Below are 13,890 nucleotides of genomic sequence, written 5' to 3' on the forward strand. Positions count from 1 at the left end.
GAATCCTGCAACTCCCTCAACTACAAACCTGGGTCAACTAATTAATTATTTGACAATTCCTTCAGGGACTATTATAAACTGAAAGGAAAGGCTACATAAGAAAAAGTTGAGTGTCAACTTTCAAATTACTGAGAATAAAAATACACTTGTACTAAATGTCTTATAGTTTACAAGTAGCAATTCTTGGAGACATCTCACACAATTGACCTAGGTCAGTTACTCTTTCTTAACTGTCTAAGATCTTTATTTTAAAAAAATATTACCAGTAGGCATAATCATATCTAAGAAAAAGGAGAACATTAGCAATTAAGTGCTAGAAAAAGAGGAACAGTGTTAGGAACACGTGCCAAGCTGTAGAATCAGATCCAGGAAAACACTTCAGAGATCAAAATTACATAGATGGAATTAAGAAAACTAAATTCAGGACCTCAGTTTTCCCCCAAAGCAGTGTTTGACATCATTAGAGTTCAAGATGCCCTAAGGATTTAAACACCATGCCAAAAATTTCCACTGTCCTGAATGATGTAGTGTTGTCCACAATTAATGGCTTTGCAACGAAGGCACTAAATAGGAAGGGTAAGTCTCATACTCTGGCTTAATGTTTAGTTTATTGATTTTTAGGAAATTATTGTCTAAGTGCATAAATTATTGAAAATATTACTGGTTTTTCACACAATTCCTGATTATTATAAAAATGATTAAATGTATCAGAAATGCTTTCTTATAATTCAATTGTTGTTATTTTCCTATAGATCTTCATAACCATCCAGATGAAATATCGTGATATTATTGAGTGACCAAATGACAAATATATTTCGTTCAACAAATACAATTCGTTTTTACAAAAGCAAAGGAGAATAACAATCCTAATGGTATATGCAGAAAGATAAACTGTAAGACAGCTGTTAACACAGATCTATGAAAGCACCAGGTCAGCACTCAGTCATGATCAAGAAGAAAAATTGTGTGTTAGTAGTTTTTAAGAAACAAGATGAAAACCATCTTACTGCATAAACTTGTGATATATCTGCCTACGGAATTCAGTTCTAGTCACTTCCTTAAAAAACGGTTATAATAGAACGAGCTAAAGGTTGAGAGGTGGACAAAAAGATAAAAGTACAGAGTAATGTGAAAAGAGACTAAATGGATTAAACTCTTATTTACAAAAGAGTGAATATGAGGATAGATACAAGAGACATCTAAAAATCCATAAAATGCACAGAAGATAAATAGTGAAAGACTTCCTTTTCATAGTAACTTTAGGCATTATCAGGTCTGAAACAAATGAAAGGAAGCACATTTTAATCACTATATAAATTTGTGAAACTCATCACTTTAATATATAGCAGAGGTCAAATATGGATAAGTGGTAAGAAATACAGTTAGTTCAAAAATGGATTAAATAAGTTTATGGAGATCAACTGTCATTATACTATCTACACACTATACTCCAGAAACAGATTTTAGCTCAAGTTCCCAGATAACTGACTGCTGTCATATAATTCTTACTTGTCCTGTTTCTTAGTATGCACATTTACTCAACATTTTGCTACTGCCCATTTGTTGAATAGACACTAATAAATTACTTGGACTTTCAGTCTGAAAATGGAACTTAGGCTCCTAAATCACTTTGGCACTGTTGACACTTTTAAAGAAGACTTACCACATCGAATGTTTTTAAGTTAACTTGAAATCTGAAATCAATATAGGGTCCATTTGCTTAAAAATGCAGAAAAACCCACGAACCTTGTCAGCTTGGCAGGTAAATACTATCTCTGGTTAGCAAACTAAACAGAGCCCAGGCATGGACTTCAATTCTTGTACACATTAATGCATTCTGTTTAACTGTTAGCTCAGTATCTACTATAGGACAGCCTAGGCCATGATCCGTTTCCAATGACAGTATGGATGAGGCAATCGTGGTTTTGGGAGATGGGGAGACAAGGAAAGAGACAGATAGGTAGGAAAGAAGAGATGGAAAGAGTAGTTAGTTTTACAGATGTCAGACATGATGTACCAGTTACTTGGCATCTGTCAGTTTAATAGCATAGAAAGACATATCGTAGTAAGAATACAATATGGACAAAATATGTCTTAAACATAATATTAGAATTAACTCAAGCAAAATTAATTCAGATAAATACTTGGTGAAAAAAAGGAAAATATTTTTATGCTTCTATAAAACTTTTTTGTAAAGAAGGCTCTCTTCTAGAAACATCAAGCTTATGCTGGTTAAATAATACAAAAAATGTTAAATTATGAAAGAATTAATAAAATTGTAAACAAAAGAGAGATGACAAGTACAAAAAACTAGTAAGGTTTTTTTCTTATTAAATTTGCAATATAAGTAAAGACAATACCATAAACCAACCTGGATTCGTGTGGCAGCTTCATGCTTCTGTTTCCAAGCTTCTGTAAACTGATGATTCCCTGTTTTGGCGCAGTAAGTTTTCCTCCTGGCATGGTGCCGCCGCCAAAGGTACTGGATCACTGATGCTGCCGTATGTAGTCTCACAGAGAAATAAATACCTTTAAGAATGACATACCCTCACCAGTACAAATGAATTATCATAGCTGCCAAAATATGAGAGTTTGGAACCACAGGAATATGCATTGAGACAAATTGAAAGCTCTGCCATTAAACTGTTAAGAAATTACAATCCAGATGCGACATATATGTTCAGAAACACTGAAGGACATTCACATCACATAATTTTGGAAATCCAATTACCCAAGAGGACTAATGTCTGGGCTCTGTTCCCTGTATATTCACTGGAGAGGAAGTGTCCTCAAAGGAGAAATTAGCAGCAGAAGTGGTTTAAAAATGACTGAATAAACTATTGGAGGGGTCCACTTATCTCCACTGTTCATATTAAAAAACCACACAAGAGCACTAAATGCTGAAAACTGCTTGAGACAAATATCGCCAATGGCGCAGACAGGAAAAACTGACAAAGTGCAATTTTATCTTTTGCCTACTTTTACCGTTCCGTTTAACACTACTGACTCACTGGTTATATGTGTGCATTCTCTAATTTGATCAATGTTTAACAAGCACTGATTACAGACTATTTAGATTTGTTCAGTGACTGAGCTTTCTAAATACCTGTTCAATTATTTCTCAATTATTCAATTGGGCCACAACAACCCCGTGTATTGCTACAGGCTTGGGGAAGTGTGGCTGGAAAGCTGCCTGGAAGAAAGAGACCTGGGGGTTCTAATTGACAAGCAGCTGAATATGAGCCGGCAGTGTGCCCAGGTGGCCAAGAAAGCCAACGGCATCCTGGCTTGTATTAGAAATAGCGTGACCAGCAGAAGTAGGGAGGTGATTGTGCCCCTGTACTCAGCACTGGTGAGGCCACACCTCGAGTATTGTGTCCAGTTTTGGGCACCTCAATACAAGAGAGATATCGAGGTGCTGGAGCGAGTGCAGAGGAGGGCAACGAAGCTGGTGAAGGGCCTGGAAGACAAATCATATGAAGAGCGGTTGAAGGAGCTGGGACTGTTTAGTATGAGGAAGAGGAGGCTGAGGGGAGACCTCATCACAGAATCACAGAATCACAGAATCACCTAGGTTGGAAGGGACCTTTTAAGATCATCTAGTCCAACCGATGAAAAAAAAACAACAAAAAAAAAAACAAAACACCTCAAAAAAACAAAAAACACACAACACCCACAAACAAACCACACACACCACCACACCACCCAACACTAATCCATATTCCCAAGCACCATGTCAACTCCTCTCTTGAATACCTCCAGGGATGGTGCCTCAACCACCTCCCTGGGCAGCCCATTCCAACGCCTGACAACCCTTTCAGTAAAGAAATATTTCCTAATATCTAACCTGAACTTCCCCTGGCGTAACTTGAAGCCATTGCCTCTTGTCCTATCATCTGTAACTTGGGAGAAGAGACCGACCCCCGCCTCTCTACAGCCTCCTTTCAGGTAGTTGTAGAGAGCGATAAGGTCTCCCCTCAGTCTCCTCTTCCCCAGACTAAACAACCCCAGCTCCCTCAGCCTCTCTTTGTAAGACTTGTGCTCCAGACCCCTCACCAGCTTCGTTGCCCTTCTCTGGACCTGCTCCAGCACCTCAATGTCTTTCCTGTGGTAGGGGGCCCAAAGCTGGACGCAGTACTCGAGGTGGGGTCTCACCAGTGCCGAGTACAGGGGGACGATCACCTCTCGGGTCCTACTCACTACACTGTTCTTGATACAGGCCAGGATGCTGTTGGCCTTTTTGGCCACCTGGGCACACTGCTGGCTCATGTTCAGCCGACAGTCGACCAACACCCCCAGGTCCTTTTCTGCCAGGCAGCTCTCCAGCCATTCTTCCCCAAGCCTGTAGCGCTGCCTGGGGTTGTTGTGACCCAAGTGCAGGACCCGGCACTTGGCCTTATTGAACCTCATTCCGTTGGTCTCAGCCCATCCAGCCAGCCTGTCTAGGTCCCTCTGCAAAGCCTCTCTACCCTCCAGCAGATCAACAGTCTCTACAACTACTTGAAAGGACACTGTAGAGAGGTTGGTGCTGGTCTCTTCGCACAGGTAATTAATGACAGAACAAGAGGGAATGGCTTCAAGCTCCAGCAGGGTAGGTTTAGACTGAACATTAGGAAAGAATTTTTCACAGAAAGAGTGCTCGGGCATTGGAATAGGCTGCCCAGGGAGGTGGTTGAGTCACCATCCCTGGATGTGTTTAAGAGACGTTTAGATGTGGTGTTGGGGGATATGATATAGGGGAGAACTTTGTAGTGTAGGGTAGATGGTTGGGCTCGATGATCCCAAGGGTCTCTTCCAACCTGGATGATTCTATGATTCTATGAATTAATTTATACTGAAAAGTTTAATGGCAGCTCTGCATTATGACTTTACTATCTTGGGATCCTTTTCTCCACAAAATTCTCATTTCAATTGCCAGACACCTAAATTTCCCTTAATCTTTGCATATTTTCTTTCCTTGTGCAGTGCATCTATTTAAAGAGAGTACTTCTCAGCAAAAAAGCACAATCCAGAGGTTGTCAGATTTTTTTTCCCTAAAATGTGTTTTTTAAGCTTATCAACCCCAAAACATTTTTATTTATAAACTTAGCATCTATAAAAGGCAGTAGCTGAATTAAAAAACCAAACAAAACCCCCCACCCTGTTATGACTTGCATTCTGCATTGAAGAGAACTGACCAACAACAGACTTACAGAATTCATTTAAAACATTAACTAAAAACTCTAAATTAACTATTTCAAAAAGAGTTTTCTGAAACATTCAGCTTCCATAATAGACTACTGTACTCTTAGTTCAACTTCCTGATAGGCAATGATGAATTCTATGGTCTTCCTGAATAATAAATTTTATGACATTACTAGTGTCTTAACTACCTACTAAGCACATTTACCATAAGTCTAAACAGCATGAAGAAGCACACCTTCCATGCTTGCTCTTCATAGTGTTCTCAAGACGTGTATTTTTGAAACTGAATTTTTATGAAATCATAAATAAATTTTTGCACCTTTAGGGCAAAAATTTCAGCTTCTATTTTCCCTGATCGTACATCCAGAACCATGCAAAGCAGCAGCAAATGCATTCCAAAGAGGTAATAAACCAGTCTGTTTCATGGGGAAGAATATTTGGGGGCACAGAACAAGCTGAACTGGCCCCTCACCCCCGCATCTACTTTTAAGAAGCAGGTTAAGGCATGTTGGAGGAGTACCAAGGGCAGGGCAGGCTGTTAGCTCTTCAGTCATCACAACAGCAGGAAAGTGGCCTAAGGTCAAGGGAGTAGGATGGTAGATTTAAGCAACTTTTCCCTCTTGCCTTCTAAATGATGCTGACTGTAAACTCTACACAGATGAATATAGAATGTCTAATGAACAGTGTAGCAAAAAAGCCTTACGCTAGTTTGCAGTTTAAAGTGCCACAAAATTCCTGCAAATTCCTGCAAACCATCCAGCATTTTCATCCCTAACATTGTATGTGTCATTGAATCGGTGTCATAAATTTATTGCAAAGAAAGAAGGAAAAAGTAGGAGACCAAGAGAAAGTTTTCAAATTCTCTTACTATACAGTAATTTCAAATGATTTTAAGTACATATGTATCTATATTCTAATATATCAACTGACAGAATAACACAAAGGATTGTTGTTAATATGGAAGTCTAGCGTGCATCACCATAAAATAACTGTGTAATAAGCTTAAAAATACCGCTTTCTTACTATAAGTTCTGTGCCTCTGTTTTAAACAAGAAATCCTCACTCTTATTGCCTATCTGTATACTCTGTTTGAAAGCAATTGACATCTATCTTACCTTTCTGTATCATTCTCAAAATGTTGAAGATCTCTTCCCACATTACTTTCTACTATCACTGATTGTTGCAACGTGAGTTGGGCTGACATGTTATTGTTGCCTTTCCTCTCCTCACTGTAATTAATACAAGATTCAGTGCTCTTCTGCTTCACTCTCTGATCTTCTTTATTTTCCTTTTGATGCACAGGTATGGAGGAGTTAATGAATGTGGCCTGAATATGGTCAGTAGTAATCCATCTTTCGGAAGGATCCAACAAGACCTGTTTATTTTCTGTCGCACCCATGATAAAGAGGTTATTTTCCTGTAGGCAGCCAGTGGATGTTTGCTTTAAATGATTTTGCAGTGCTTCTGGTCCATCTCTGTCAGTAGCATTTAGTTCACCGTACTCATGTACGTATCGATGTTTAATACTAAGTTTCATCAACTGATTAAAATACCAGCATTGTCCCTGTGCAGAATCAATAGAAGAGGCAATTCTGAAAAAAAGCCAAAAATTATTTTACGTGTGTTTCAGACTGTAAGAATCCTTTTTTAAAAAAAAAATTTGTTCCATTATTTTCTAAACTACCTTGTTTTTCAAGTGTCTTTACATGTTTCCATATTCTTATGGTGAATAGCAATTACTCGGATTGAAAGCCAGTTGCACTGTTTATAAATCTTAATTGCATTCTTCTTTTTTTGGCAGTATTTAAAATATATATGTCAGAGTCCTTATTTTACTCTTTTTTTTTTTTTTTTAATATTTCAGTCTGTTTGAAATAGGCACTAGGGCATACATTTCACTATTAATTTTCTGTGTGGTTAGGGGCATATGAAGTCAAAAATTTTGGGGGGGTTGAGTCAATTTTGTCACAAATCCTGTAATAGCCTTAATAATCCAATTTTATCTGGAAACTATGAAAGCTAATATAAAAATAACAGTAATTTTAAAATTTAGATTAGAACTACAACAACAAACCCCAAACAGATTCAAACCAACAAACCACAATGTCTAGAGAGAATTTAGGAAACCAGAAACGTTTAAGTATAGGTATTTTTATCAATATAAGGGCAGCTGCTAGACTGAAGAAACATTAATCTACAAAGTCTGGCTCTCATTAGTACTTTGTGTTACACCATCTAAATGATGAGGACGAGTAAGAGCAAATATAGACTAATTGTTACACATTCAGAAGACTGGCTGTATTTCAACAGTGTTTGTCCATTCTATTATGTAGCACGTACTTTTGGAATCACAAAAACATTTTCCTTTGATAGCATAGATAGATGCAGAGACCTGTAATCTGGAGTTATTTTCAGAGGAGCACAAAGTCAATTCTAGGTCAGCAATCCAAGAGCAAATGTAGAAATAAGTTCAATTCTCTTGGAAGTCTGGAAAAATCAGGTCCTCAGATTATAGTTTGAATAACAGAATTTTCCTTCCTGTTCATCGTTCTTGAAAGGTGAAACTTTTGTAACATTTTATTGTGAAAAGACTCTTTACCTATGCAACTTTTCCTCTAATGAAGTTCAACTAAGAACTTTTTAGATTTTTAAGAACATACAGAATCAGATCTTACAAGAGTAAAAAAAGATTCCAACTCTTCCTCTGCTAGTGCAACTTCAGTGCTATTGGACAAAATATGAATGGCTAATTTGGAAGCCAAATCTATGCAGCCTAATTGCACAACTCACTGTGCGTTAGCTGTATATTCGATTGCCCATTACACAATATTACTCCTACCCCTGTTAATTCCACAAATATGACAATTCCTAAAAATATTTAAACCAATGGATATGTTTGTTCAAGTATCTAACACATTCTAGCTGTCTCCTACTACACAGTAAGAATAGCAATTTCTTCAACATGAAATACCTAAAGCATTAGTTAAATAATTTAGTTAAATACTTTAAATTAGTTAAAGTATTTAAGAAGACAAATTTGGTATAAGATCATTATCAAAGATCTACAAAACATACTATGGTGTTTAGTTTTAGTTTTGTTTGTTTGTTTATTTGAGGATTAAAATATTGCGGAAAAATACCCAGAAGATTTTATATATATTGAGTGAAATAAAATTCTGTATGAAATGTATATCCTGAGTATACTTGTCCATTCTCAAAAAAAAGTAACAAAGCAAAGCAAACCACCAGAACAGAGTAGGATACTTGTGCATCCTCTCCTTTGACAGGTGCAGGGGCATCTCAAGCAGCTGTTTCACCCTTCCAGTGGCTATGAATGTGGCAACTGGAAATGGGAGGGGAGGTTGAAGGCAACTGAAAATTCAGGCAGGGAGTAACTGTGTGGTCACCAGGGATCATGTTTTACATTTTGCACAGAAGCTACTTTCGGGCAGCTTTTCCAAGCAGTGTATGAAAAGTATGGTCTTGTTGCTGTGGGTATGCACCCTGTTTCCCAGCTGACACATTCCCTGGCAATCCACAACTATACTCTGATTTTGTAGGATTTTTAGGCTGCCCTCTGTGTTTCCTCTCTAGGCAGATCAGCCTAAGTTTCAAAAAAATACAAAGGAAGATGTAGTGACATCTCAGAGAACTAAGAAGTGGCTTGGTATCTGTATTTGGGGTTGTCCTGCAAAGGTGAAACTCCAAACCACAGACAACAAATATTAAGGTGGGGCCTGAGTGCTAAGTGGCAGTCAGCTTGGTGGTTCCCTTTGGTGAACAGGGATTTCAGGCAGCTCTGGAGGAAAAAAGAGCCACTCAATAGGCTTGGGGTAGAGATATCCTGTCAATGCACTGAAGCTTTCTCAGTGTCTCAAAAGCACTGCATTCTTGACACCAGAGACATGTTCCTGAAGACCACTTGTTCAAACCACAGAAAGGAAGCTGCTATAATGGAAAATATGCAGGACTGATTTACCACTTTAACAGAAAAAAACCACACATATGAGGAAAGAGAGAAGACAAAGTAAGAAATATGACAGTATTAAGATTTTTCATGCCACAGTATTTCCTTTTCAGTTAACATAATTGGTTCTTTGCCTTTCAGACCTTTTTTGGCATTATAGGTCAAGGGGTCTGGTCACACTAACTCTTCTGGAATTGCTTCTTGGTTAAGGTAAAATCAAGGTTTTAAGCATAAATTGGCATCTGGACAAAGCAAGATATGGGATCATCCTGATGGCGGCACCTTATGCCTGGCCACTTAGTATGTAATGAAATGTAGGTGAATATGGCAGTCTTGCTACAGCAAAACATTTATGGCTTCCAGCATGTTCCCTTATGTTCAATGGCTACCTACAGCTTTATTTTGATCTTAACAAGTGAATGTAATTTATACCATATGCAAATTTTAGCATAGCCACAAAGGATGCCCTTCTTTTGCAGTGGGAGAAAGGGATGACAAGGCAGAAGAGGAAGGATCTTTCATAGCAACAGGCAAATGTGCTAGAATAGTAGCCCTGATAGTACCTAAAGGCCAAGATAGTACTTTCACAGACAAATGCTAAGAGCAGAAAGCTATCTGTAGCTTTCTTACCAAAAAGATATCTCTCAACTTGTGCTAAGATTTTCCAGGGACTTTGAGGAAAGATAAAAGCATTAGAATCAGATTTCAATCTATCTGGAGATTCAAGTCAGGCATTTATTAATGACTCCTACAACTTCAGTTCTAACATCAATCCACCAAGAGTATCCATCATTGTCTTATTGATAAATTTAGACCAAACCATGCTCAGTTTCACCTGTAGTGTTTGGGGAGGGAAGAGTAGCGGTGGGAAGGAGTAAACCTCCACTGACACCACCTAGGAAGTGTAAGGACCCCTGCACAGGACGACATAACAGATACGGGAAAGGACATGTTATTAATCCTTAAAGGCCTTTCAGTGGAGTTTAAATCAGTTTAAATCAAACCAACTTTAAAAAGTTTAAGGTGAAAGTGGAAGCTTGCTTACAGAGCTGACACATTTTGTATAGAATTTCTTTCTGTAGTTGCATCTGCAATAACTGGCAGGTTATTCAGAGAGCATCATTTTGTCAGAATGAGACAGAAAATATTAAATGGAAAGGTCAGCAGAACAAACCTCTCGGATGCAAAACCGAGAGTGGACAAACAAGCCAGTTCTAAGCAGCAATGGCAGTTTTCTCCTGGCCATTGCAGCTAAATCACAAATAATATTCTACCCCTTTGTCTGCTAGTTAAAATTTTGCTTAATGTCATACTTTTCCCTTTGTGGCTCTACTGTGATTTTCATAATTTTGATACATGGAATATTCAAATTGTACATTCCAATTTATGAGCTTTTGTTCATTTATGTTCATTTTGTTCATTTATGAGCTTTTGTTTGTAATAGTAGTGTCTTCGGGGAAACTTCTATAAGCATCATTACTGATGTGCAACTGCAGGTTACAAAAGTCCCTGACAAATACATGAAAGAGGTCACTGTTTACATATTCTCTCCTATGATACCATTTATGAAATTCCTGTCATTTTCACTGTTTTATACACACAGTATTTATAAAGTTCAAGTTCCATGAGCATTTGCATATCTGATGACTGAAAGCAAATTACTGCAGCCAAGATGTCATATTATTTTTTTATATGATTATTCACTACAAGATATCTGAAGATTATATGACAGAAAGCATTTATTAGAATAGAAAAATTTAGCTTTAAAACATGTTTCATTCTTAAGCATGGCAAGAACAGTGAAGTTTCAGGCAGAAACAGCACAGACAATTTAACTGGGCCGCAGTGGTGTGTGAAACATGGATTAGGGAAGCAAGCAGTGATTACTTTTGGCAGCTTACATACTTGAGGTCACACCTACAGGGGCTCATAACTTCCCAAGATGTGAAACAGACAGAAGTTTGCTCCATTGTTGGCCTGTTCTTTAGCAACGTCACATTAATTCAGTCAAAGTATTGCAGCATGTACATATAACAGCTATGCCGTTAAGGGCTATATACAAGCAAATTGCTTAAAGTTCCTTTTATGAACTGCAGTTTTCAATGGTTTTCAAATCATCCATAAATTCTACTTTTAGTCAAAACAAAACATAAAGGGCTTTAACACGCAAGAAACTCATTTTAAGAATAAATTTTATATAAGATGCTTCAACCATGTAAAAGTTATTAATGTAAAAGATTGTGAATGAATTCTCAAAACCTTAAAAAACCCACAACCCTCCCTCCCTGGACCTCCCTTCCTCCCCCAGACGATACATTCAGGAAAGAAGAGACTTCTACGTAATTTCTCTTCCCACTATTGTTCTCCTCAAGCATCTGCAAGCTCTTTCAAATAAAACTCACACAGAATCATAGAAAAATTCTCAAGTGAAGGAACTTCAGGAGGTCTCCAGTCGAACCTCCTGCTTCAAAGCTGAGTTAGCTCTGAGATCAGATCAGGTTGCTCAGAACTTGATGCAGTCAGGTCATGAAAACCTCCAAGAATAGAGACTGCACAACCTCTCTGGGCAACCCGTTGCATTTCATCACTGTCCTAGCAGTGAAAAAAGGTTTTTCCTTATGCCCAGTTGTACTGGGTCTGGCTAGGATGGAGTTAATTCTCATTAGAGCTGCCCGTATGGTGCTGTGCTCTAGATTTGTGACTGAAACTGTATTGATAAAACTCTAATGTTTTGCTGAAATGTGCTTGGACAGAGTCAAGGACTTCTCTGTCCTACTCAGTAAGCAGGCTGGGAGTGGGCAGGAGGCCGGGAGGAACACAGCCGAGACAGCTGACCTGAACTAACCAAAACTATATTCCACGCCATATAACATCACAGTCAGCAATAAAAACTTGGGGGGAGTCTTTCCAAAGTAGCCTTTGCTCAGAGAATGTTTGGGCATCAGTATGCTGATGGGAGGTGGTGAGTGATTGCTTTGCATCACATGGTTGCTTAATTTTTTTATTCTTTCTTTTATTCTTCTTCCCCTCTTTCACTTGTTAAACTGCCTTTATATTGATCCACAGGTTTTTCTTGCTTCTGGTCTTCTGATTTCTCTCTTATCCTGCTGGTGGCAGAATAGTGACCAAGCAGATGGTGGGTGCCTAGTTACTGGCTAGAATCAACTCACCACATCAGTCTGAACCTCTCTTGTTTCAGCTTACGTCCTTGTTGCTCATCTTCCTGTCATGCAGCACTGGAAACTGCCTGGCTCTGTCTTCTTGAGCACGTGCTTGAACCCCCTGACCTTCTTAGGGGCCATGCACCAGACTTTTTACAGTTTATCAATATCTTCTATGTATTGGTGACACAAGATAGGGGGCACAGTATTCTAGATGTGAGCTAATAAAGGGTGAAGAGAGGAAAACAATAACTTCTATCAGTCTTCTGGCTACATTCCTCTAGATACAGCCCAGGATATTCTTAACGTTCTTTGGTACCAGGTCACACTGCTGGCTCACATTCAGTTTCTTATCCACCCAGATCCAAACGTCTTTTTCAGTCAAGACATTTCTCAGCCAGCCCCAGCCTGTATTGTAGCAAGGGCCACTCCTTCCAAGGTAATGAACTTTGTACTTGTCCTTGTTGAATTCACAAGATTCCTGCTGACCTGTCTCCCCAGCTTGACTACGTCCTTCTAAATGATAGCCCTGCCCTCAAGCATGTAAAGTTTCCTCCAAATTGTTTTCATCTGCAAGCACAGTTAGCATGGACTCCATCTCCTGCTCCAGGTCTTTGATAAAGATGTTAGGGCAAGTCAGCCACCAGAAAGTAGCATGAGCCATTAACTATTAATAGTTAATGGATGGTCTGAGCCTGACTACTGAACAAATTTCTTACCTCTCCGCTGTCTATTCATGCAGACCAAGGTTAAATAAACCATTAAATTTTGTGAATACCATCTTTCTCTCCCATTTTTAACCACCTTGCAGAAATGTATGTGAAAGTTAAGTCCTTAGATTCTACTACAGCTCTCTCACAAGTCATATCCTAGTTACAGATTGGCATTTTTTTCTGCAAAGGTTACTGATGAAACTGGTACTAAACCTCAGACATAAGAAAATTTTCTCTACCATAAAGGAGGAGGAATACTTTTTTTTGCCTCTCCTTTTCTTCTTCTAAGAAAAAGAAAGAACGCTATTTCAAAATGGTAAATAGATTAGAAAATATCAGTTTCCCACCTGCAAACCAGAAGCCAAAAAATCACAGAAGTGGACAAGACATATCATGAGGGTTTAATGGAGAAACACATGAGTTCTAGGAGCCATCTAGACGTTACAACCATCATACAAAACTGCACTATGCAATTTCTCCCAGACTACTTTCAGTCTAATTCTTAATATGAATCTCTTTTCAAATAAATCTGTTTTGTGAGCTATGAAGATTTTATTGCAGCTTAGTAACAGCCAATAATACATTAATGTAATAACCTGTTAGGTAGTAACAAGACACCATGGATATACAGGCTTACATGTAAATGGAATACAGCTAGATTCTGAAAAAAATGTGGGTAATTTTCCTGAACCAACAGAGTACCCAAGGAGAAGTTCAGCCTAAAGCACTGACAAATGTCACATGCTTCACTTGCTCTGGGATAATGTTCAGTACCTGGCAGGATCAAGGAAACTAACTCTCCAAACATCAGCACAGAAGTTCGATATTAAAAGGACTGCAAGGATATTGTGAACCTGCTAGGAAA

General features: G+C 38.4%; 1 protein-coding gene across 1 annotated transcript in view; it reads right to left on the reverse strand.

The window, feature by feature from the left end:
- Positions 1–13,890, reverse strand: part of LRRIQ1 (leucine rich repeats and IQ motif containing 1) — a 113,956-nt gene that overhangs the window by 71,233 nt on the left and 28,833 nt on the right. Inside the window, exons 15-16 of the mRNA XM_074168290.1 lie at positions 6,300–6,776; positions 2,372–2,510 (exon numbers count right to left, since the gene is read on the reverse strand). Of these exons, the coding sequence (XP_074024391.1) occupies positions 2,372–2,510; positions 6,300–6,776 (616 nt within the window). The remainder of the gene's footprint in view (positions 1–2,371; positions 2,511–6,299; positions 6,777–13,890) is intronic.

This window comes from Numenius arquata, chromosome 2 (genome assembly GCF_964106895.1).
Source record: "Numenius arquata chromosome 2, bNumArq3.hap1.1, whole genome shotgun sequence".
Taxonomy (NCBI): domain Eukaryota; kingdom Metazoa; phylum Chordata; class Aves; order Charadriiformes; family Scolopacidae; genus Numenius; species Numenius arquata.